The sequence below is a fragment of the Aricia agestis genome, chromosome 10, assembly GCF_905147365.1.
Source record: "Aricia agestis chromosome 10, ilAriAges1.1, whole genome shotgun sequence".
In the NCBI taxonomy this organism is placed as follows: domain Eukaryota; kingdom Metazoa; phylum Arthropoda; class Insecta; order Lepidoptera; family Lycaenidae; genus Aricia; species Aricia agestis.
The window spans coordinates 5,568,718-5,591,028 of NC_056415.1; the positions used below are offsets into that span (position 1 = coordinate 5,568,718).

Consider the following 22,311-nt stretch of genomic DNA (forward strand, 5'->3'; position numbering starts at 1 on the left):
AAATGGGTCGCCTGATGGAAAGCAACTATCGTCGCCCATGGACACTCGCATCATCAGAAAAGATGCAGGCCTTTTAAGAGGGAATACGCTCTTTTCTTGAAGGTTTACAGATCATATAGGTATTGGAAATACTGCCGGTGACAGTTTGTTCCAGAGTTTTACAGTGCGCGGCAGAAAGTTACGCGAGAAACGCACGGTGGAAAACTGCTTTTATACTGGATGACCCCGAAACTCCGATGCGTCAAAATTCATTTGTCGAGCGGAACAGTACATTTTACTCGGGATAAAAGTATTTTTACCCTTTACCGGGTCTCAAAGTATCTTCATAATAAAGAAATATCGGTTCAGTGGTTTGGGCGTGAAGAGGTAACAAACAGATAGACACAATTTCGCATTTATAATATTAGTATGGACTATATTTAATGTATTACGAATTTCCTGTTATTTGTGTTCCAAAATTGATTATCAGTCTTTGCAACTACGCGCACACTTACAGCTAAGCTAAGCTTAGCAAACGCAAGTTGTTCGGTGTTCACCACTGGGAATATCCATATAAAAATATTATTTGTATTCAAAGTAAACTCTAAATATTATTAAATTTATGCCTGGATTGATGTTTATTTCTAGAATACATTAAGAACATAATATGAAGATCTCTATTAAGTGTATTAAACTATATCACATTATTATTATGTTTGTATAAGAGCATGTAGGCAAGACTGGTTAGGATGTACTTTTTGACGAAGCCTTTTGGATAAAATAGTATGATCATGTTTTCCGCATTCGTCACAAATCGATTTCATATTTCCTAGCCGTAAACCTTTGGAAGAAATATTTCCTCTATATAATATAAAGACATTTTAGTACAAAATTTTGTTCTACATGGTTATAGTTTTAACCTTTAAATTATTTAATAATTTTTAGAATAAATATTTTGTATTTATTTGCTCTTTAGTTGTGCATGCTTTAATAATAATACTTAAAGAACAATAAGTTCGTTTCATAGGCTACGTTTTTAACAATTGAATAAAGACAATACGTCAATTCGAGTCAAGGATATTTTTAATTTGAGATAAGCTGCTCGTTATTATTAAGAAGGCTTTATCACCAAACTTACTTTTTAATTGGCGAATGCCCTTCACATAGCGTGTTGCAAAGTCAAGGTGTATTCGCCCCACTCAGCTAGCTGTCGACTTGTATAAAACCACACGTCAAACGTACCGATATTACACTTGTACAATTATCTCAAACGAAATGCTCAGCAAAGTGAGTCATTGATAATTTTATTGCAGATAAAATTACGAGTTCAGTTTATTAAGCGTATTATGTTGTAAATCAATTAGCACTGCCTGAATCGAGCCTGTTAAAATTCCAATGCATACTTTATAATGACAGAGAATGATGTAAAAGCCGTAAAATTTATATTTTATTATTAAAAATGAAAACAATTATTAATATGCTATGCAGTAGTCGTTATATTAAATTATATAGTGAAAAATCGACGCGTTGATGTCTTTTGTATAAAATGATATAAATTTTGTCATTTTTATCTGTTGAAACTTTAAAGTATATTACTCATAAATTTTGAATTTTCTAACATTATCTTTTTCATCATACAGATCTTCACTTTCGGTGCTATGTTGGCCGCAGCCAACGCCGGGCTTCTAGGCGGGCACGGCCACGCCGTCTCCTCACAGAGCATCGTCCGCCACGACGCCGGCCACTACGCCGCGCCGCTGGCCTACGACGCACACACCGTGCCGCTGGCCTACGCCGCCCACGCCGCCCCCCTGGCGTACGCCCCTTCTGCCCACTACGCCGCCCACGATGAGTACGCTCACCCCAAGTACGACTACTCGTACTCCGTGGCGGACCCCCACACCGGCGACCACAAGTCGCAGCACGAGACCAGAGACGGCGACGCCGTGCACGGCTCCTACTCGCTGCTGCAGCCCGACGGCTCCGTGCGCAGCGTGCACTACACCGCCGATGACCACCACGGGTAAGACCACTTTTTCTCGAACATTACGATTAAGCCATGCCACAAGCTTTCTTATATTAAACCAAGTAATAATTATTACCTGTTCATTCCAGATTCAACGCCGTCGTGGAGAACTCCGCCCCCGCTGTCCATCCTCACCACGCCCCTGCCTACCATCATTATTAATTATTAATTTTCAGATAATTATAATGACTGTAAATATTTATTAAACTTTTGTACATAAAAAGCTAGTTAATAAACAATGAATGTCAGAAACAAAGATATTATTGACTTGTATGCTATGACTTGCTACGATTAATACTTTATGTACTTACATAGTAAGTACATAAAGTATTATAATAACCATTTGTACGGTGACAAAAAGTCAATACGTCTTTTTGTCACAGTACAAACTGTCTTACGAGTTACGACCGCACTCAGAGACGTTTAATCATGATGAAACTTCGATTTAATGAAGACTTTAACATATAATGTATGGGTCCTATGTGACGATCTTCATTAATTTACAATTATGTAATTAATATTCGTCTGTATGTGCGGCAGTTAGTATTACTGAGAAATAATAATCAAATACGTAAAGAACAAGAGTATTTTCGAGTATTTTTACATTTTTATATCCGTATTTCTATGCTAAGTATGTCTGTCTGTCTATGTGTCTGTACTCTGTATGTTTGAACATATCTAATAATAATATTCTAGTTATTATTACACAATACGCCACGGACGCCACCGTGGTCCAGTGATCTAGAGCGCGGCTCTTGACTCGGAGGTCGTGGGTTCGATTCCCGCGTTGGAAACATGTTATTTCCAATTTTGGTAAGGACGATGCAGGCTGATCACATGATTGTCTGACAATTAGATGATCCATGCGTCGGATGGGCATGTAAAAAGTCGGTCCTGCGCCTGATCTCTCACCAGTCGTGTCGGTCTTCCGTCCCACTGGGTTATGAGAGTAAAGGAATAGAGAGTGCTCTTGTGTACTGCGCACACAACGCCCTGGACAAGCTTAAACAATGCTGTATCGAAATTGATCAACTATGGTAGCAGAAAGGATTAATAGACATGGCATGTCAATGCAATAAGCGTAACCAAAACATGGGACCACTTATGTACTATCTATCAGAGAAGTTGATACATATAATATAAGGATGGCCAACCTACGTAATTTCGACACTTTGTATCAAACTCAGCTGTCACATCACGTTTAATGTTGAATTGACACAATGCGACCAAACAACGTAGGTCATCTGTTTAGGAATCAATTTCTTCGATGGTACTATAAAATCTCACTAGATAACTATGAAATTACTTCTACGTGCGACTAATTGTTAATGAAACGGGCAAATGTCACTAAAACAATGTAAAAGACAACTTCACTTAGTGGGACCCTAGACGAAAAATGTTATTGTGCAATATTATCATTGAACAATTTATTTGACAATAATATTGAAAGGCGAACGCGGTCCATATTAACCCTAGATAGTCAATAATATTGCCTAATACGTGATATTGCTCAATAAACTTGACTGTCTATGGGCCCGCTTAAACCACAGTATAAGTGATATACCGTTTTCAACTAGATCGCCTTGCATATGTCGCAGTCGACTGATTAAAAAAGCCATTCAATCAAACAGCTAGCCCTTTGACTGAACAACGCCATTCAATCACACGGCTATACGTCGTTTAGCCGACTTGTTGACTTCAACGTTCAACACTACTGCTAGATGACGCTTAGCTAACTGGTTAAATGGTAAATTAACTAAGGTGAACATTAGTTTAGTGCTATTATTACACAAGTGTAATGATAACAAGTAGATTGATTGTATTCTAACTCATTTTGGACACAATTGCAATAAATACCTTGGTGATGCATTTCGTAATCCTGTAATATCTCCTCGAATATTAGTTTAAATTTTTATTCACTCGTATGTGCCCCCATAATTTCAGTATTTTTAAAAATACTTGTAACGTATATTTAAGAAAAATATCTTAATATAACCACAAAACACCGGTTAGTTGACGCCATATTGTAAACAAAATGCACCTAGCGCCACGGTGGTGAGCGCTGAACTAATTCAATCAAACGGCGGTTTTTGAATCAGCTGTAGGGTTGAACGTTTAGTGCGACTTAAATATTCAATTAAAAAGCTAGACGTATGATTGAATGGCGTTGTTCAGTCAAAGGGCTAGCTGTTTGATTGAACGGCTATTTAAACCAGTTGGCTGCGACACATACATTGCGACGCGCACTTTTCAACATCGTTTTAGATTACTTTAAGGCCATCCCCTGAGCAAACGGCCTTGACCATACATTTGCCGCATTGCCGAGATCGCACCAAATTCTTATTTTTTTAATTACCTTAGTTCAAAATTGACCTAAAAAATTTCAAACGGCAAATACGAGTATGTAGTTAATGAAATTGTCGATCTGTTGGCGTGTGTTTCAAATAAACGTTATTTGTAATATTAAGTATATATACATAAATACTAGGGAGATACTGAACGTATGCTTGAATTTAAATAAATTGGTATTACTTTGGAAGCTGATATCATGAGTATAATAAACAAAATAGGAAATTAATAACGGCTTTAATAATAAAAAAAAATAACAAAGGAATGTTCATATGCTGAAGATTATTGCTGTATTTCTATTATAATTTTATAGCTTCCAAATTATGAGTTAATAAGGCTCCAAATCGGTAAATTACGACATCTCGGTAGGGTAGCATCTTAAGTAGCAAAACAATACAGTACTCGCAACGCTGCTTAGCTCAGCTTCGGTGGAAAACAGCCTAAACCTAGTAATAATTATGAGTTGAGATGAGAGACTTCGGTTTCTGAGGATCTTTGACAGCAGTTTGTCTATTCAACACCGAAATTGATGGGTTAATATTTTTAGACTTTAGCATTTATTGCAAAAGTGTTAATTATTACTTGATAAATTATTATTGCAGTCAAGTCAAGTAAAAACAGTACCGTCTTTATTCATTTCCATACTAATATTATAATTAATGCGAAAGTGTATCTGTTGGTCTTTATATCTGTCTGTTGCCTCTTCACACTTCTTCACAAACCGCTGAACGGATTTGAAAAATTTTTGTATGAAGATACTTTAAGTCTCGAGGACCTAAAATACTTTTTATCCCGGAAAAGTTTATGCGCAAGGGAGGTGCAGGCGTCAACTATAAGAATAATAATACTAAGCTTTAAGCATCTGGCCAAAGCTATTGAGCTGTATAAATGGGTAAATACCCAAGACCTTTTATTTAACCCTTCTTTGTAGAATTGCCGATCAAAATGTAACCGTTCGATAATATGAAGTTGAGGTTCGACTCGTCTAAACTCAAATGTCAATTCCATACATTTTGATCGGCGATTCTATAAAGAAGCAATCAAGAAAACGACTTGGCTAGAGGCTCTGATGATTATGATGAACTGTCACGGCTGCTACGTGCTGAAATGTGCGTGTTCTTATATCGAATACCATGACACACATTATTTTTGTGGTCTCGTTGCGACCTTAACTTCCAACAATAGTTATGTCGTATAATATGCTCCAGTGGTTATACAAATTATATAAAAACCCGATAACTGCCAGTATTGACATCAATCATCGATTAGATCTATCCGCAAAATGTTCCAAGTGAGTGAAGTTTTACTAATCCGTGGTTACATACAAAAATTTAATTAAATTCGGTTTTGCTTTTTAAAAAATTTATTTTTGGTGAAAAAAGTGTTCAAGAAAATGTAGTATTGTTCTAGCAGTGTTTATATTGTTATTCCAAAGAAAATGGACTTTTTGAAAATAGGAATGAGAATTAGTTTTAAAAACAAAAATTGAATTATTAGTGTTTGATTTAAAACGTTAATTTCCATCGAGTGTTTTAAAATAGTGGAGCATGGAAAAATGTTCAAGTTCTCCAATCGAAATTCAATATTTTCTTGTCGTGAAAGTATAACATTGTGTTGGGCTTATAGATAGCCTTCGCCGATAAAAAATGTTATTACTTTTTAATGACGATATCGTAATGTTATAGTTACAGTATTGTTTCTTTAACCCACTTTATAATTAGTACTTATATGCCTTTTATGTACACTAGTACTCTCAAAAGTATAATAAAGAATAATTTATTTGCCATACATAATTTAAATAGTAATACTATGTTAAAATTTGACTGTATTTAAACTGAAATCAGCAGATTTAGTTTGATATAATTATTAAGTCTACTAACAAACTTTTAGTAAGCTTGTGCTTGTGTTTGTTGAACTTAATCATGGATTTAATACCTGTTGTTCCCTCTTTCGTTTTATTTCTAAAAAGTAGGCAAAAATCATCAACTGATCTTGATTCTTGGCTGATGCGAGTGGTTTTGTGACTTTTCTTCTAAACTAAATTGTTTTAAAAATATTATAAAATAGTGCTTGCTCATTTCCTTACGGTATTATGTACTCTATTGCAGATCGTGATCCTCGGTGCTCTAGTGTCTATGGCCAGCGCGGGCTACTATCACGGGCCGGCGCTGTCTTCGCAGAGTATAGTCCACCATGATGGCCACGGGCTTGGCCACTTCGCCGCCCCCGCCTACTACGCCGCGCCGCTCGTTCACGCCGCTCCCCTCGCTCACTACGCCGCACCCCTCGCTTACGGCGCCCACTACGATGGACATGACGAATATGTAAGTTGATTAGCTCTAGTGCTTGTGGGCTGCGCTGTCATCGCAGAGTATATTCCACCACGATGGCCCCGGTCTGGGTCACTTCGCTGCCCCCGCCCACTACGCCGCGCCGCTTGTGCACTCGCTTACGGCGCCCACTACGATGGACATGACGAATATAGGCTATTTTTTATCTCAGAAGAATGTACAATATGTCTGATCTCATATATTTGGTATAGCTGATTACGTTGCGATTATAATATTGTTGCTGTCAACAGGAGCTCATGCTTATGAACTCGATGATTTTATACAATGAGTACTCTGTTAGCTCATTTTATTCAAAGTTTTAAACAATTTGTGCACCTTATATCAATATGGTACTGTGTTACCATAAAACGTTGTATTAAAAAAGCTTAGTAGAGTCACTATTAATATAATATACTCTGTGATAGAGTTCAAAATTAACAGTTACCCCTTAGTACTTTAGGGCCTTTTAACACGACGTATTTTTTGCGCACTGATGACACGCGTTTCTGATGCGCTCGTCTTCTGCGCGTTTTCATCGCGTTTTGGCAGATATAAAGTTTAAAACTTTAGGCTTCCTTGCGTTTGCTGAGCGTTCAACTTGCGATTGTATCGATACAAAAGAGCGTAAAAAACGTCGTGTGGAAGGGCCAATAAAGCCGTTTCATCTTCAAATCCTAACTGAAATACTCTTCATCTTGTATAATTTCTATTTCAAGGCCTACCCCAAATATGACTTTGCTTACTCCGTGGCGGACCCCCACACCGGCGACCACAAGTCGCAGCACGAGACCAGAGACGGCGACGCCGTGCACGGCTCCTACTCGCTGCTGCAGCCCGACGGCTCCGTGCGCACTGTCGACTACACCGCTGATGATCATAATGGGTAAGCTTTAATTTATACAATGCAATGTTAGAACGTGATGGATCCTTGTAGCTCTTTGACTTTAAATCACTAACTATTACTAATTGTTATCTCCCAAATCGTTTGGGGTGAGAAACTAGGTCTATTTTCTAGAAGAACTCCTTCTATTTTATTCTACTTAATATGATTGCACATTCCAACACAACTTTCGCATGTCCTTCGGGCTGAGATTATATCATATAGTTTTCTTGGTTGATTATACCGCTGTCGATCCTGATCCATCAACAGTGGTGGAAACAGGAAATCTGTGATGCCCAATACTATTTTAAAACGAAAAGACCATAATAATAACTTTTTTTTCAGATTCAACGCGTTAGTCCACAACTCAGCGCCATCCATCCATCCCGAACCCTATCACGGATACGGATATTAATTGATCATCACAATATCAAAATACTCATATACTTACCTTTAAGCTTTTAAAATGAAAAATCCGTTACAACAACATTATTCTTAGCTTTATTAAAACCAGTAAACAAACAACTGTAACTGCTACTTCTGAATTGGCTTTATCAATTAGTATACAAAATTACGTTATGTTTTTTTTAATCACAGAAATTTGGTATTATCGTTAACTTAGTTGTACTTATAATAAGACTTACACATATTACAACCGTCTATTTATCTTAATGACATTTGAAATTGTTATTTAATTAGGACTTGATTTAGTTACCAAGCCGTGAGAACGATGTTATAACACGAGCGCTTTTATTTGATTAAAAGAGTTGCGGTCTTCATTTAACACCTTGTGTAATAAGCTAAGTAGCTTAAGAAGATGTTCCTAAAAGATTATGAGAATAGGAGACAAATTCTCATAGTCAACAGTAGAATTTCAAAACATGACAATAAGTTTCCATCAAATATTTTCCAAGAAAAGTTTTTTTTTTATGAAATAAGGGGGCAAACGAGCAAACGGGTCACCTGATGGAAAGCAACTTCCGTCGCCCATGGACACTCGCAGCATCAGAAGAGCTGCAGGTGCTTTTAAGAGGGAATAGGGTAATAGGGGAGGGTAAGGATGGGACGGGAAGGAAATAGGGGAGGGTAGGGAAGGGAATAGGGTAGGGGATTGGGCCTCCGGTAAACTCACTCACTCGGCGAAACACAGCGCAAGCGCTGTTTCACGCCGGTTTTCTGTGAGAACGTGGTATTTCTCCGGTCGAGCCGGCCCATTCGTGCCGAAGCATGGCTCTCCCACGTATAAAGTTGCAAAATTTGAATTTTTAATGTACAAACGTGACATAAAAAAATCTAATTTTTATTAATTTTCATATCGCTTAATTTGATCAAAACAGATCTTGTAGTTTCAACCCCTATTCAATGCAAACGGACACGCATAATAAGATTATTGTTACGATGTTACAATATGCCAATGTGCCATGCGAAAATAAAAAATATTGTTTTTTTTTTCAAAATTTTATTTAAATGCACAAAATATTAGCACAGGCGGACTTAGTAGTGGCGGTTGTAGGAAGGAGGATGCACAGACACTCCGGAGTTCTGGACAACTGCGTTGAATCTATAACAATCAATTATTATTTAAAAAATTAACACCTTAATCGATAGTAATTATCAATTTCTACAAAAGCAAAACGTTTGCTTCGATTTGTCTAATATTTCTATCCTTACAAAGATAAATTAATGATAAATTACAAAAAAAAAACCTCTTAAGCCCAAGTGCGATGAGCAGTTTTGATGTTAAAGTAAATTTCAAACACAATTATCCACTTTATTACGCATCGTGTTAAACAGTCCTCTCATCGTGTATGTCTTGTATATATTTCCTCACCATAGATTTACTTTTTGCCAGTTTTTGCACCCATGGTCCCAAGAATCTTCAGACTTTCAGTTCGAATTAGGGTCTGATATTAAAGTACGAATCCGCTCTTATCCGCGGTGGTCATCGGCGGTGTAGTGCACGCTGCGCACGGAGCCGTCGGGCTGCAGCAGCGAGTAGGAGCCGTGCACGGCGTCGCCGTCTCTGGTCTCTTGCTGCAACTTGTGGTCGCCGGTGTGGGGGTCCGAAACGGAGTAGGAGAAGTCATATTGAGGACGGGCCTGGATCGCATAAAAAATATAAATATTATTGTACTAGTTGATGTATAAAACATAGAATTTATCTTGCCAAAACGTTAAATTATTTCTACATATTCGGATGAAGCCTTCACCATTATTAATAACTAATAAGGATGCATTCACGTCATAATCAAACGTCAAAGACTATGATCAAAGAAAATAATATGATCGGCCCTTTAAAATATAGCAGGTAAACTATACTCATATTCGATGGCAAATAGTCAGTTTGGTGTACGCGCAGTCTAATTAGGTCTAACTTCTGTAGATTTGCCCGTACAGTAAAACATACAATTTTCTTTTAAATAAAACAATACCTACATAGTTACCGATAGCCCCGGTGTATTGACCACCATATCCGAACTGACCCGAGTAAGCGAGCTGGGAAGCCAGGGGCGACGAGTAGCCGTAAGCGCCACCCAGCTGACCAAATCCTACAGCGCCGCCATAGTTGGCTTGGCCTAGAAGACCAGCGGTGGCTCCACCCAATAGAGCTCCAATTGCTAAGACCTGCAAAGATAACAAAAATTTAACAATATTGTCTTAATCATTTCGATCCATTGCAGCTGACTGGTATATGAACAGTAGTTAATTTAATTAGAAACCATTAATAGGGGATTTTTATAATAAAAAGTGCTAGTTTTCTAGTTTCTTGTGATTTGAAAATTTAGTTTAATAGAATTATAACTAACTAACCTAACCTTACTATTTTATATATGTATAAAAAAATATCCACAGGCAGACATATTATAATCTCCTCCTTTTTGGAACTCGTTTAAAAATTAAGCCTTTAACAACCCCGTATTGTAACTCCGTAAAGCACAAAAGCAGTTACTTACTGAGGCAAACATAATATTGTTTTGTTTGATGATGAACGATGATTGATATGAATACGCACTCACCGTGTATATTTATACAACTGTACAAAATGATCAAATTACGAGATATCTTTTGCAAAAATACAAATTACAAAACTCATCATTTACTCCACTAATTGCTAAGGAACCCCAGACGCAGATGTTCTAAATATTAGTTGATAAATAGACAAGATTAAAGTTAGGTGTCTGTACAGTGTGACGAAAATACATTAATTTATGATAATTAAGGTTAATGGTTGAGGAGTTTTGCAAAAAATAAATAATAATAATAATAATGGACGCTTTACACCACGTCAGTCTGGCCCCGTGCTAAGTACCTGAAGGACTTGTGTTACGTGTACCAGACAACGGAAATATATTTAATACTTTTATACCATACATAATATACTTAAGATTTCTATTATATGATACACATAATATTTAATACACATCCATGACCCAGGAACTTTGAAAACTTTTTGTTCCGTCAGCGGGATTCGAACCCGCGACCCCTGACTTGAGCTACCAACAGCCCACCAACTGAGCCACAGAGGTCGTAATTAAATTAATAATCTGGAAAAGGTCAAAGGAAGGAGATGCGGCAGGATAAGTTTTCAATTTTCCCAATAATTTCAGATTATTTTTCTGTTTACGAGTACTTTGTAGAAATTTACGTTTTTGAAAGGTGCTTGTTACTTGTAATATGATTAAAAAATTAAATTAAAAAATTGTTTCGATAAGATCTTAATCACCAAAATTATTGTGTATTTAAAATTTATTTATTTATTTAAGTAATACAAATTATAACTTATGTCTAATTGAGAGTGTACCATAAACCTGCAAGGTTTGTCTGGTACAGCTTAGTTTAAAATGTTTACTTATTTTCATGACGTGAAAAGTTATTACTTAAATCTTTGACAACTATTTCATAAACAAAATTTGTAAAAAATTCAAATGTTAAGGCAAAACAAAAAACTTAAAAAAGCTCTAAAGAACTTAAACTGAAGCTTTTAAAGTAGCTTTTGAAGTTAATCCGCATTCCAAACCAATCACGCAATTAAAGTATACGGATGCAATAATTTGAACTTTTAAAGCATACTCTAAATTCTCACTTCACATAGTCAAGATTCTATATCAATTATAACAATAAATTAAGTACATAATTTCAACGACAAACAAAATATTTTTTTATTCCTCATACTTACAAAAACAAGTTCAAGATAAAATTAATTCTTTGATAAAATTCTTCCATTTAAGGTTTTCATGAAACTTGGGTAAAGGGGACGGGCTGAAATGATTTAACTGGTTATATTTTTCCTATGCGACACGACATAAACAAAACAAAAAAAAATCAGAAAAACGTTTTTTCTTTCTCCAAACCGAAATTTCGCAATATTTTCAAAGGAATAAATAAAATCAAGTGTGTAAACGATTGTTAACTTTGATTAAAGTGTCGTTTCAACATTATGAATGTAATTCGTTAATTAAGTAGTGCGATGACCTTTTGAAGATGCCGCGCTCTTTGCACCCCACCGGGGTTTTAAATTGTTATAAAACCACCGACTGCCCAACAATAGAACATCAGTTGCAATTAGCATTCCAACAAAAAAAATGTTTACTAAAGTAAGTTATTGTAATTGGATTATTATATCAAAAATTGTGTAGATGCTTTATTTAACTTCGTAATGGAAACTATGATAAATGATTTATTAGTTTTATGATAATATTATAATAAATTAAATTTTAATAGGTACAAGTAAAAAAATGAAAAAAATAGCTTTCAAACTATCATAATATAAATAGTAGAAAACGAAAAGCCTCTTATTTTTGTTTGAAGTGTAAAAGAGTTAAAAATGTTTATTGATTGTTTCAGATATTTATATTTGGTGCTGTGTTGGCGCTAGCACAGACCAGCTACATCCACGACACGCATAATGCGGGTGCCTACTTAAATTCAGCCAATTCACATTTAGGTCAAGCTGGCTATGGAGGTCTACATAACTCTCAGCAGTTACTTGGTGGTTCATACGCAGGCTATGGGTCTCCATTGTCTGGTCATGGCCTCCATGGCTCTCCTTTAGCCAACGCAGGTCTTGGATTAGGCAACTCATTTTCTGGTGGTGCCATATCTCATACTTACATTGAGAAAGTAGTTCCTGCTGTCAATCACGCTAGTGTTGCTCTGCCCAATGCCAACCCACTGTCTTCCATCTCCGCTGTGGGCCACAGATCTCCTCTGTCCCATGGAAATTATGCCCAAGTGACTCCCTTAGCTCACGCTGGATCCTTCGCTCATGGAGCGTTGGCTTCGGGTCATTTAGGTCACTCTGGACTTCTAAGCCATGGTGCTGGATACCCGCAGATTTCCTCGTACGCCGCTAATGCACCACTGGTCAATGGCGCTTTGTCCCCAGCACTCGGACACTCCGCTGGTGCTTATGGTGGTCTCCTAGGCCACAGGCCTCAAGTGTCATACACTAACGTCGTAGCCCATCCTCCTCCTTCTGCGTATGCCCATTCTAGCCACGGTCTCGGTCACGGTCTTGGCCTCGGTCAACTTGGTCACTCTGGTCTCTCCCAGTCGATTGCCCCTCAAGCTGCATATGCTCATTCCGCTTTAACTCATGGTGCTCCTTTAGCTGGAGCTATTCCTAGAGTTCCCCTGGGTCACGCGTCTCTGGCTGGAGCACACTCCAACTTGCTGTCTCACGGTAACGGTCTCGGTCTGGCTGGGTACCAAGGTGCCGGAGCTTATGGAGGCTATGCTGGTCGTTACGCCGGCAACTACAACGTAAGTATATTTATTAGTATTACCTATTTACTATCAGAGAAATTGATTCATAGACAGATGATGGTCCTACATTATCTGCTAAGTTTATGTCAAATTTGAACCTTAAAATAACTCAATCAAATTATGTAGATCCGCCATCTGCTTATATATCTATACTATTTCTCTGGTAGTAGAATGTAATTTCGATTATTTGATTCTAGTGCCAACAAAGTTTGTCAGCTTGTTGTATAACATTTCATACGTACTGGAAGCTATGATATTATAAAAAATATTATTGACTGAAACTACAAAGCATACTAGATTTTTATTGTTTCCGATTTCTCAATTTTAAGCTGTTTTTCTTTTCAGTCCCACCCTCACTACAAGTTCGGCTACTCCGTCGCTGACCCTCTGACCGGCGACAACAAGTCCCAGCACGAGGTGCGCAATGGTGACGCGGTGAAGGGAGAATACTCCCTGGTGCAGCCCGACGGCTCCGTCAGGAAGGTCACATACGCCGCTGACGATCACACCGGGTGAGTTCTCAAGACTTAAGTTGACACAAAAATATAGTAATTTAAATTCCGAAAAAATATATGTGTTAGTTAAGGATCTAACACACTGGAATTTATATTCCATTATACAATATCATGAACTTCGCTCGATAGAAAAAAATCCCAAAGTTACCTCTTCTTTCCGTTCCTTTCGTTCAAATTATTTGTCAGCTAATTTTTGCACTGAATTAAAGACAAAGTATATATCAAGGGCGTTTCGTTTCTTTTACTCAATTTAATTGATGTATAAAAAACGACGAACAAAAAACTATAAATAGCAGGCGCAAAGTGTGTGACTGAAAGCGTACCAGCCGAACCTTTTGATTCGGACCACAGAATGATTTTGCTACGTATATGAGTTAGTTATTATTTAAGACATTTAATACACATGAAAGTACAAAGGTTTTATAGCATTACCTATCTGTCAACCTCTAGACGTTATAGTTACAAACTTGTATAGAGAAGAAATCTCTTAAATGTAACGTCACAATATGGATTTCGTTATAAAAAGAAGATTTACCTACGAAGCTCGGCAAATCCGCAATTGTTACTAAATTACTAAAAACTATATTGGTCCAATTCATGACTTACAATCAAATCATATATTTTATCTTGCCATAAATTCTTTTGAATGGGTTTATTTCTGCGTTTTGTAAATTACAAGTAGGTACCGTTATGTTGATCTTGTTATTAATGACTTTAAAAGCCTTACAACTCAAAATCACATACGAGTGTTAATTTGAAAAGCATAAAAGAGGAACAATCATCATCTAGTAAACAATTTGGCGTGTAAAACTTGTTTAAATTCTAATATTATTTATATTCAAATCGAACCTAATTACATTAAAATCGAATTATTCACTTCATACAGTCCATAAAATTATGATTAAAGACATACAAAATAAGCCATACAGACCATACATTAGCTTAATGAAGTTTTAAGTGCGTTTGAATTTATTCATCCTGTTCTAAACCTGAAGTTGAATAGTTCAAAGGTCCTTTTTGGACTCTTAGTTAAGTCGCCCCAAAGTTTGAACTCAAAAATATATTCCCTATCTCCAAAACTACTGAACCTATTTTGATGAAACTTGCATTATTCCCTAAGTTGAACAATACCTAATACAACAAAAAAAGAACTACAATCGGAATGGTAGTTCCAGAGATATGCGAACACAAACATAAAAACATACATACAATTTTGAAATTTGGCACATTTGTTCAGACGCTGATATAGACTATCAAATACGAAAATTGGGCAGTTCTGGAAATATTACATACATACGCGTCGAATTGATAACCTCCTTTTTTTGAAGTAGGTTAAAATAACGCTTGTAATTCCTAAGTTAAACCTTTAATATCGTATACATCTTGATCACAGGCCCTTTTATCTGTTGATATAATATACGTTTCATACGCTAGATGCTAGAGAACAATGATATTGTGATCCAATCCAACGCTGAAATTATTTTTTAATTTGGATTACTGTTGCAATGAAATGCAAATTCGCATAAAAAAGCAGATTTTCAGGATTGGATCAATGGACGAATGGAAATAATGTAAACTCGCCAAAAATAAAAGTGTTAGAAGTAAAAGCTAGGGTAAGGACGCTGTTAAGCATTCGTGTACTAACCCGCAAAAAATTACGTAATGAATTATGAATGCAGTTATGTTCTTTAGATGATTTAAAACAAGACTGTATTCAAAATTTAACAACAAAAAAAATATGGGTTAGGACACTAATGCTTAACAGCGACCAATTTTGATTGTTGCTGCTACGTAATAGCCGAGATGAAGTAATGTAAATTTGGAAACCGTAGAATTTTGATAATACGTTATGTTAACACTTATAATTCAAAAGTCCAAGCATGTAGACTTTTTATAACGTTTCTAAAATACTTGGAAATACGTGACTTTTTAACAGTTAACTTGATCAGTGTCAACGCGGTCGTAACTCGGTTTCAAAGTGTCGTAGTTAACTGTGTTGTAACTTCCTAAATTACGCAAAGTCCTTACCAAACAACCATGAATATTTTTTTATCATATATACTCGTATTAATGCCTTTACTAGTTGAAAAGGTTACATTGTGAAAATGCAAGGTCTGCTTATGTTTTTGTTACACATTAGAAAAAATATTTTGGTAGATAAAGGAGAATGACATCCTTGATACGCTTCTTATTAGTAAGGTGTTCACAAAACAGTAATTTATTTTCATACTAGATGACGCCCGCAACTCCGTTGCGCCAAAATTCGCCTATCGCGCGGAAACCGCATATTTTTTCGGGATAAAAAGTATCCTATGTCCTTTCCCTCAAAGTGTCTCCATACCAATTTTCAGAAAAATCGAGTCAGCGGTTTGGGTGTGAAGAGGTAACAGACAGACACACTTTCGCATTTATAATATTAGTATCGATAGATTTTCCATGCATGAAGATTGTAAAACATTAGTTTACTATAAGTTGCAAAAAAAAAGGAAAAGCATACAGTTAATATTACGCCAAAAAACGCTTGAAACTCAAAAACAAGAATTCATTCAATACTTTACTAATTTACTCTATGAAAATCTACATAAAATTCAATGAAAACATTCTAAAGCTAATAAACTCGGCTGACATTTATTAATGGAGGCTCGTCATCACGTGGTGGACTAACCGGTAACATAATACAACTATACTATACAGTAGCGTAACTCAGTAGAGTTCTTAAATTCAAATTTTGGTAACACTATGACAAGTTTAACACGCGCAAGGCATTGTTGTTCTTTAAAGTTGTCTCAAATCACGCTTATGTGCGCGTGTGCTTAATTTCGGTGGTCTAGTATGAAGATAGCCTACTATTTTACATACACTGTGGCGGTAGGCTCGACCTGAATCGACCTCTGTCTCCATTTTCAAGCAAGTGTCAACAAACCTGTTCCAAACTCGTTTTGAAATCTTAATGAATTATTGTTCGTAGCTCATAAACAATGTTTTTGTTCTAGTTTCCATGCCGTGGTGCAAAACTCTGGCCCCAATCACCACATCTACTCCAGACATCATCATCACTAAGCTCCAACGAACTGTAAATATTTTCCTATTACAATTGTAACTGATTATTTGTATTTTAGGTAATAAATTGACAAAAAGTTTTTTTTCTTTTAATTTATCGTAACTATAACACAGTCAAATTAACTTGACGCATCGCTGGAATGCAGTAACCTGCCCGCTCCATAATGGCGACACCAAACCGTGCGTCATGTTAATGTGACCGTGTCATAATACATTGTATTCTAAGTTGTACATTTTACCAATTCTAATGTCTCGTAAGACATTGGTCGCAAATCGCAATAATATAGTAGCTATGCCTTACAACTTTAGTAGTTGTACCTGGAAATTCGTTATTTTGATTACGTATGAAACTGTACTAATAGGTCAAAACTGCTACTGTTAGCTTGTTTTATATAACGATTATCTGGTTTATGTTTCAACAATTCAGAATTGCATTTATCTGTAGCTGGTGCTGGGAAATTGAATATATTTTCTGTCCTATTACACCGCCCCTGTCGTGAGATAACAGTCATAATCGCATTAAATAACGCTGTTACTACCGCATAAGAGTAAGTGTCTAAACACACTAGGCCGAAGTTACGCGGCGTAAATTCCGCATGATTACGACCGAAATGTCAAACGCATACAAAATATGGACGGAACGCAACGTAATAGTGTGTCATTGGTAATTTAAAATACATTGCGGGCGTAATCACGCGGAATTTACGCCGCGTAACTTCGGCTGAGTGTGTTTAGACACTAAAACCATATAAATATGCTACATAAAGCCTGAAATTAAAAAGTGGCAAGAACGTAGTGTCATCCCTTTCGAATCAATCTAAGAAAAAAGGGATGACACTACGATGTTGCCACTTTTTAATTTCTTCACTTTCTTGACAGACTGTAAATTGCGACGGTATCGTTCAACGCAATGTTTTGACATAACGACGGACAAAAACTGGTGAAGAGTGAATAACGTGTTGCACTGCCACCGTCTCCTATTGTGTTGATGTTTGGCGTTGCAACGCAGCTATGTCACAGAATATAATATAATAGTACTCCGGCTATGTGACATACGTTTGGTTCTGACAAGGCAGCGCATCACACTGTCGTCACAATAATATGTGTGTAATCTTTTAAGCAACAATATACGTGGGAGGACCATGCTTCGGCACGAATGGGCTGGCTCGACCGGAGAATTACCACGTTCTCACAGAAAACCGGCGTGAAACAGCGCTTGCGCTGTGTTTCGCCGAGTGAGTGAGTTTACCGGAGGCCCAATCCCCTAGCCTATTACCTTCCCTACCCTCCCCTATTCCCTTCCCTTCCAATCCCTACCCTCCCCTATTACATTATTCCCTCTTAAAAGGCCGTCAACGCACCTGCAGCTCTTCTGATGCTGCGAGTGTCCATGGGCGACGGAAGTTGCTTTTCATCAGGTGACCCGTTTGCTCGTTTGCCCCCTTATTTCATAAAAAAAAAAAGTTATAATTATGTAGTAGTTCGCAAACAATTCGTTAATCCCAAAAATCATGGGATTTGATTCTGAAAATCCCAGTATACGTACAATATCGACATTTTCGGAGGATTACAACGGAGCAATGTGGCTTTGCCCTTACCGGTAACCTACATCGGCGACCCAAATGCCGGAGCATATCTACGTCATATTTACGAGGAAGTACTGTGCACTTGCGAACCGTAGACAGTTCTAGATTAAAGACAGAACTGGATTACTTATTTCGCGATAAGCAATGATATAATAATAAAAAACTCAAAGCAGATATGTTACTACCGCGCGCGTTGTGAAGCTTCAAATACGGCCCAATTGGGTCGTCTTTTATTTAGTCTGTCTCTTTTATGTAAATGGCATTTCGTATCTTTTGTTTCACTTATCTGTCAAATTTGTCAATGTTGTTCGGAAGAGATTTAAGCCGGAAAGTAGTATGAACGTAACAGATCAGTATAAGTAGAATACCATTGGCGATAAATATTTATTGTCTACGCTTTTACAAATTGTTATTATGGGAACTTTGAATTGTATTATCAAAGAAGTTGATTCCTAGGCAGATGGCGGACCTAGTAATTTGGTCGCGTTAAGTCAAACCCATCCAACCGATCACAGCTAACATTGAATTAACATAAGCCGACCACATTACGTAGGTCCGTCAACTGCCTAGGAATCAATTTCCTCGACACATGTCTACACAAACTCGATACAAAGTTTAGAAGATGATTTGTTCATAATAATATGATCAACTTATTAAAATCCGTCATTACAATATTATCATTGTCATAGCCAGTATTTCTGTTAAAATTCAGAAGCTCTGAACTTAGTTTTTTATTTCCTCACTTGACCAGCTTGGCTAATTTTCCTGCACCAAAAGTGATTCATATTGAAACTGCTGTTGTTTATCAGTGTTAACATTTTGTGTGAAACAATTCAAGGAGATCGATTTTGTATTGGTTGTCTGGGAATTTTCTGGCGTGTTCTGAATTCCGTGACGATTGTTGATATCGAATCACGATTGAACTAATGAACTACCGGATTTAAGGTTGCACTTACAAATGAATTTATTCTCGTATTGCCAAATTAAAACTATCTAGATCGAAAATAGTTTGAATTAAGGTATTTACTGCTGGTATACTGCTAATATACTTGTCAAAAATAAAGATATTCTAGAATATTATAGAATTAGTTTGTGCTATTTTATCGAGAGCTTATGTTTACAAGAATATAATATTTAGAGCGAGTTTCACCACTTCCTGATAAAGTGCCGAATAGGCTATTCGTAACTTTTTTGATAGATTCTTCATACTTGATCAGTCAAGTTAATTGGTGGATAGCCAACAATTGACGCATACGTCACTTATCAGGAAGTGGTGAAACAGGCCCTTAATGTTACAGAACTAGCATGCAACCTGTATGCAAAAAATCCGTAGGAAACGTACATTTTGTCTGAAGTAAAAGCCTCTGCTCTTTTTCGTGTCTAGAGCTAGCCTTATGGTACGGGAGCCCTAGAACATTGTCCTACAAATAGAATATTTCCATATTTTAGGACCATCAAGTCAAAATATGAAATTCTTTCTATCTCTGTTAGCTACCACTTTCGAGATTTTTCGCAAATAAAAAAGTTGTTCGTCTTATCAAAATGAAGCTACTCACAAAAAAATTGCTTGTTAGTAAAAAAAAATGTTCTAGGGCTCTCGTACTATTATTAAACGATCTTGTAGAAACCTGAATGTATACAAATAATCAAACAAAAAAGTAACATTATAATATGCGGTCGAATCAAAGTCGAGAAACCTCCTCCTTTTTGGAAGACGGCTAAAAAGTATTTCCTTGTTCTTTCTTGCATACGTAAATTGTCTAACCTAATAACATTAGAAGTAAGATAATAAAGTATGTAACATATTAATCTATGTATGATCTAAATCGTGCGTTCTATGAGATAAAAAACACTTTAGAAACCTTGACCGAGCGTGCTAGGAACTCCCTACACAAAAACATTCTTTCATTTATAAGATTTCTCAACTGCTACCGTGTTTGTAAGGGTAAATTTACACATTGCAACGTGTTAGGCTATGCGATGCCATTGATAAATGAGCCATTTGAGATTAAATGAGACATGGAACAAAACTGAACTTTATTTATTACACTACTTGGCTGCCTATTACAATTTTAAGTACGATGCAATATGAACCTTTACACATGTTGAATAGTCAGCGTATTCGTATTATTTTGATATAAACATAGCCGACATTGCATTCCACCTTGATCTAACTAACAAGCAATCATATTTTATTGTCGATACCATTGTTAGTCATAAAAAATAATGGGTGATCATAAATTAATACCTACATAACCTACCTTAACCTTTTGATCTGAGTGTAAAAGCTTATTATGGGTGGATGTAATGATACCAATGCAAAGTATCTAATCAGTAAGAAGACATCCCTCCGCCTGAGGGTCAAACGTCTGCAGTCTGCAGTCTCGCCACAAGGTCAACTTCAGTTCCTTTGTGGTGAGAGTAACGACGCATCTTCTCCCGACCTTTGAAGCGGAGGAATTCTGGCCGACTGATGTGGTTTACCGAAGGTTCCGGGGAAGACTCCGGAATGAAACGAGCGTCACGTTGCCGTTAATTCGTGATAAAGTGTAGTTATTAAGATTATAATTGATATTATGTATGTTAGACATTAAGGTTTGTATGGGCCTACGTAGCCTGATTTAAATAAATAAATATTACTAAGACTTCGTTGTCTGTCCGTCTGTCCATCTGCCCATCCGTCCGTCTGTCTGTCTCCAGGCTGTATCTCAAGAAACGGTATAGCTAGACTTGTGAAATTTTCAGATTATGTATATCTGTTGTCGATACGAGTATAACAACAAATACTAAAAATAAACTAAAATAAATATTTAAGGCGGGCTCCCATACAATAAACGTGATTTTTTACCTTTTTTTGCTCGTAATCGATAATAGTAACACGTAGGCACTTAAAATTCTCAATTAAATATTCAATTAGATCTGTACTTTAATAATTAATAATAAAATTAAATTAGGGTCCCATAAAAAACACAATTTTCGGTCTAGTTTTGCTCAGTAGTAGTACGGAACCCTACGTGCGCGAGTCCAACTCGCACTTGGCCTGTTATTTATTGTAAACTTGAATTTTAAAGTAGCAAGATTTGTTGATGGTCTCATAGACCAATACTTATGAGAATTTCATTGATAATAATCTTTGTGATTTCCATTTTCATTTGTTCACGAAAGAAGAAAACACGGAATTTCTTCCAACTTAAATTAATGAAGTAAGAAGGGTAGAAGTTATTACTCTATACCATAAAATATAGAATACTCAAAAATGACAGATTTTACCAAAATCTATGTGGGATTTTTTGCGTGAATGAGATGCAAACTATCGTCTTTATAATATTAATATGGATGTGGTCCTATCACGTCATGTGGTTGAATACCGCCCAATAATGTTCTGGTTGTCTCCGTTTAACCGCTCTGTGGTCGCTGGTCAGGCGATTTGATCTCTCGATTTCCTAATCTCATTGAAATACTATCGTCGTGTACTTAAAGCTGTCTGAATTGTTTTAATCTATCACCAATACAGCTCTGATCTACTCCGGATCCTATCAAACCAAATAGTATGATATAGAATAGTACAGTTTACGTCAAACGTTTATATCAAACGTTTATACGTGGGAGAGCCATGCTTCGGCATGAATGGGCCGGTTCGACCGGAGAAATACCACGTTCTCACAGAAAACCGGCGTGAAACAGCGCTTGCGCTGTGTTTCGCCGAGTGAGGTAGTTTACCGGAGGCCCGATCCCTTACCCTATTCCCTTCCCTACCCTCCCCTATTCCCTTCCCTTCCCTACCCTCCCCTACTACCCTATTCTCTCTTAAAAGGCCGGC

The 22,311-nt window shown here is 36.8% G+C and overlaps 3 protein-coding genes across 3 annotated transcripts; 2 read left to right on the top strand and 1 right to left on the bottom strand.

Annotated features, from left to right (window-relative positions):
* The first annotated feature begins 1,254 nt into the window (after positions 1 to 1,254).
* LOC121731171 (cuticle protein 18.6-like) lies at positions 1,255 to 8,000 on the top strand. The gene is made up of 6 exons (XM_042120526.1): positions 1,255 to 1,266; positions 1,620 to 2,002; positions 2,095 to 2,164; positions 6,463 to 6,678; positions 7,401 to 7,567; positions 7,910 to 8,000. The coding sequence occupies exons 1-6, from the start codon at positions 1,255 to 1,257 to the stop codon at positions 7,977 to 7,979; spliced, it is 918 nt and encodes a 305-aa protein (XP_041976460.1). The 3' UTR covers positions 7,980 to 8,000.
* A 1,493-nt stretch (positions 8,001 to 9,493) lies between these two features.
* On the bottom strand, positions 9,494 to 10,530 carry LOC121731172 (cuticle protein 8-like). Its single transcript, XM_042120527.1, has 3 exons — positions 10,519 to 10,530; positions 10,001 to 10,189; positions 9,494 to 9,664 (listed from the first exon to the last, which is right to left on the bottom strand). Exons 1-3 carry the CDS (start codon positions 10,528 to 10,530, stop codon positions 9,494 to 9,496), a joined length of 372 nt encoding a protein of 123 aa, XP_041976461.1.
* Positions 10,531 to 12,147: 1,617 nt separating this feature from the next.
* LOC121731173 (cuticle protein LPCP-23-like) lies at positions 12,148 to 16,905 on the top strand. Its single transcript, XM_042120528.1, has 4 exons — positions 12,148 to 12,159; positions 12,410 to 13,327; positions 13,676 to 13,842; positions 16,839 to 16,905. Exons 1-4 carry the CDS (start codon positions 12,148 to 12,150, stop codon positions 16,903 to 16,905), a joined length of 1,164 nt encoding a protein of 387 aa, XP_041976462.1.
* Positions 16,906 to 22,311: the final 5,406 nt, after the last annotated feature.

What these genes read in the sequence shown, in the direction of transcription:
- LOC121731171 (XM_042120526.1), top strand. An exon ending in ACCGCCGATGACCACCACGG is followed by an intron (nt 2,003 to 2,094) that starts GTAAGACCACTT and finishes TGTTCATTCCAG; the next exon opens with ATTCAACGCCGTCGTGGAGA. An exon ending in ACCGCTGATGATCATAATGG is followed by an intron (nt 7,568 to 7,909) that starts GTAAGCTTTAAT and finishes CTTTTTTTTCAG; the next exon opens with ATTCAACGCGTTAGTCCACA.
- LOC121731172 (XM_042120527.1), bottom strand. An exon ending in CCGGGGCTATCGGTAACTAT is followed by an intron (nt 9,665 to 10,000) that starts GTAGGTATTGTT and finishes TATGCGATCCAG; the next exon opens with GCCCGTCCTCAATATGACTT.
- LOC121731173 (XM_042120528.1), top strand. An exon ending in GTTACGCCGGCAACTACAAC is followed by an intron (nt 13,328 to 13,675) that starts GTAAGTATATTT and finishes TTTTCTTTTCAG; the next exon opens with TCCCACCCTCACTACAAGTT. An exon ending in GCCGCTGACGATCACACCGG is followed by an intron (nt 13,843 to 16,838) that starts GTGAGTTCTCAA and finishes TTTTTGTTCTAG; the next exon opens with TTTCCATGCCGTGGTGCAAA.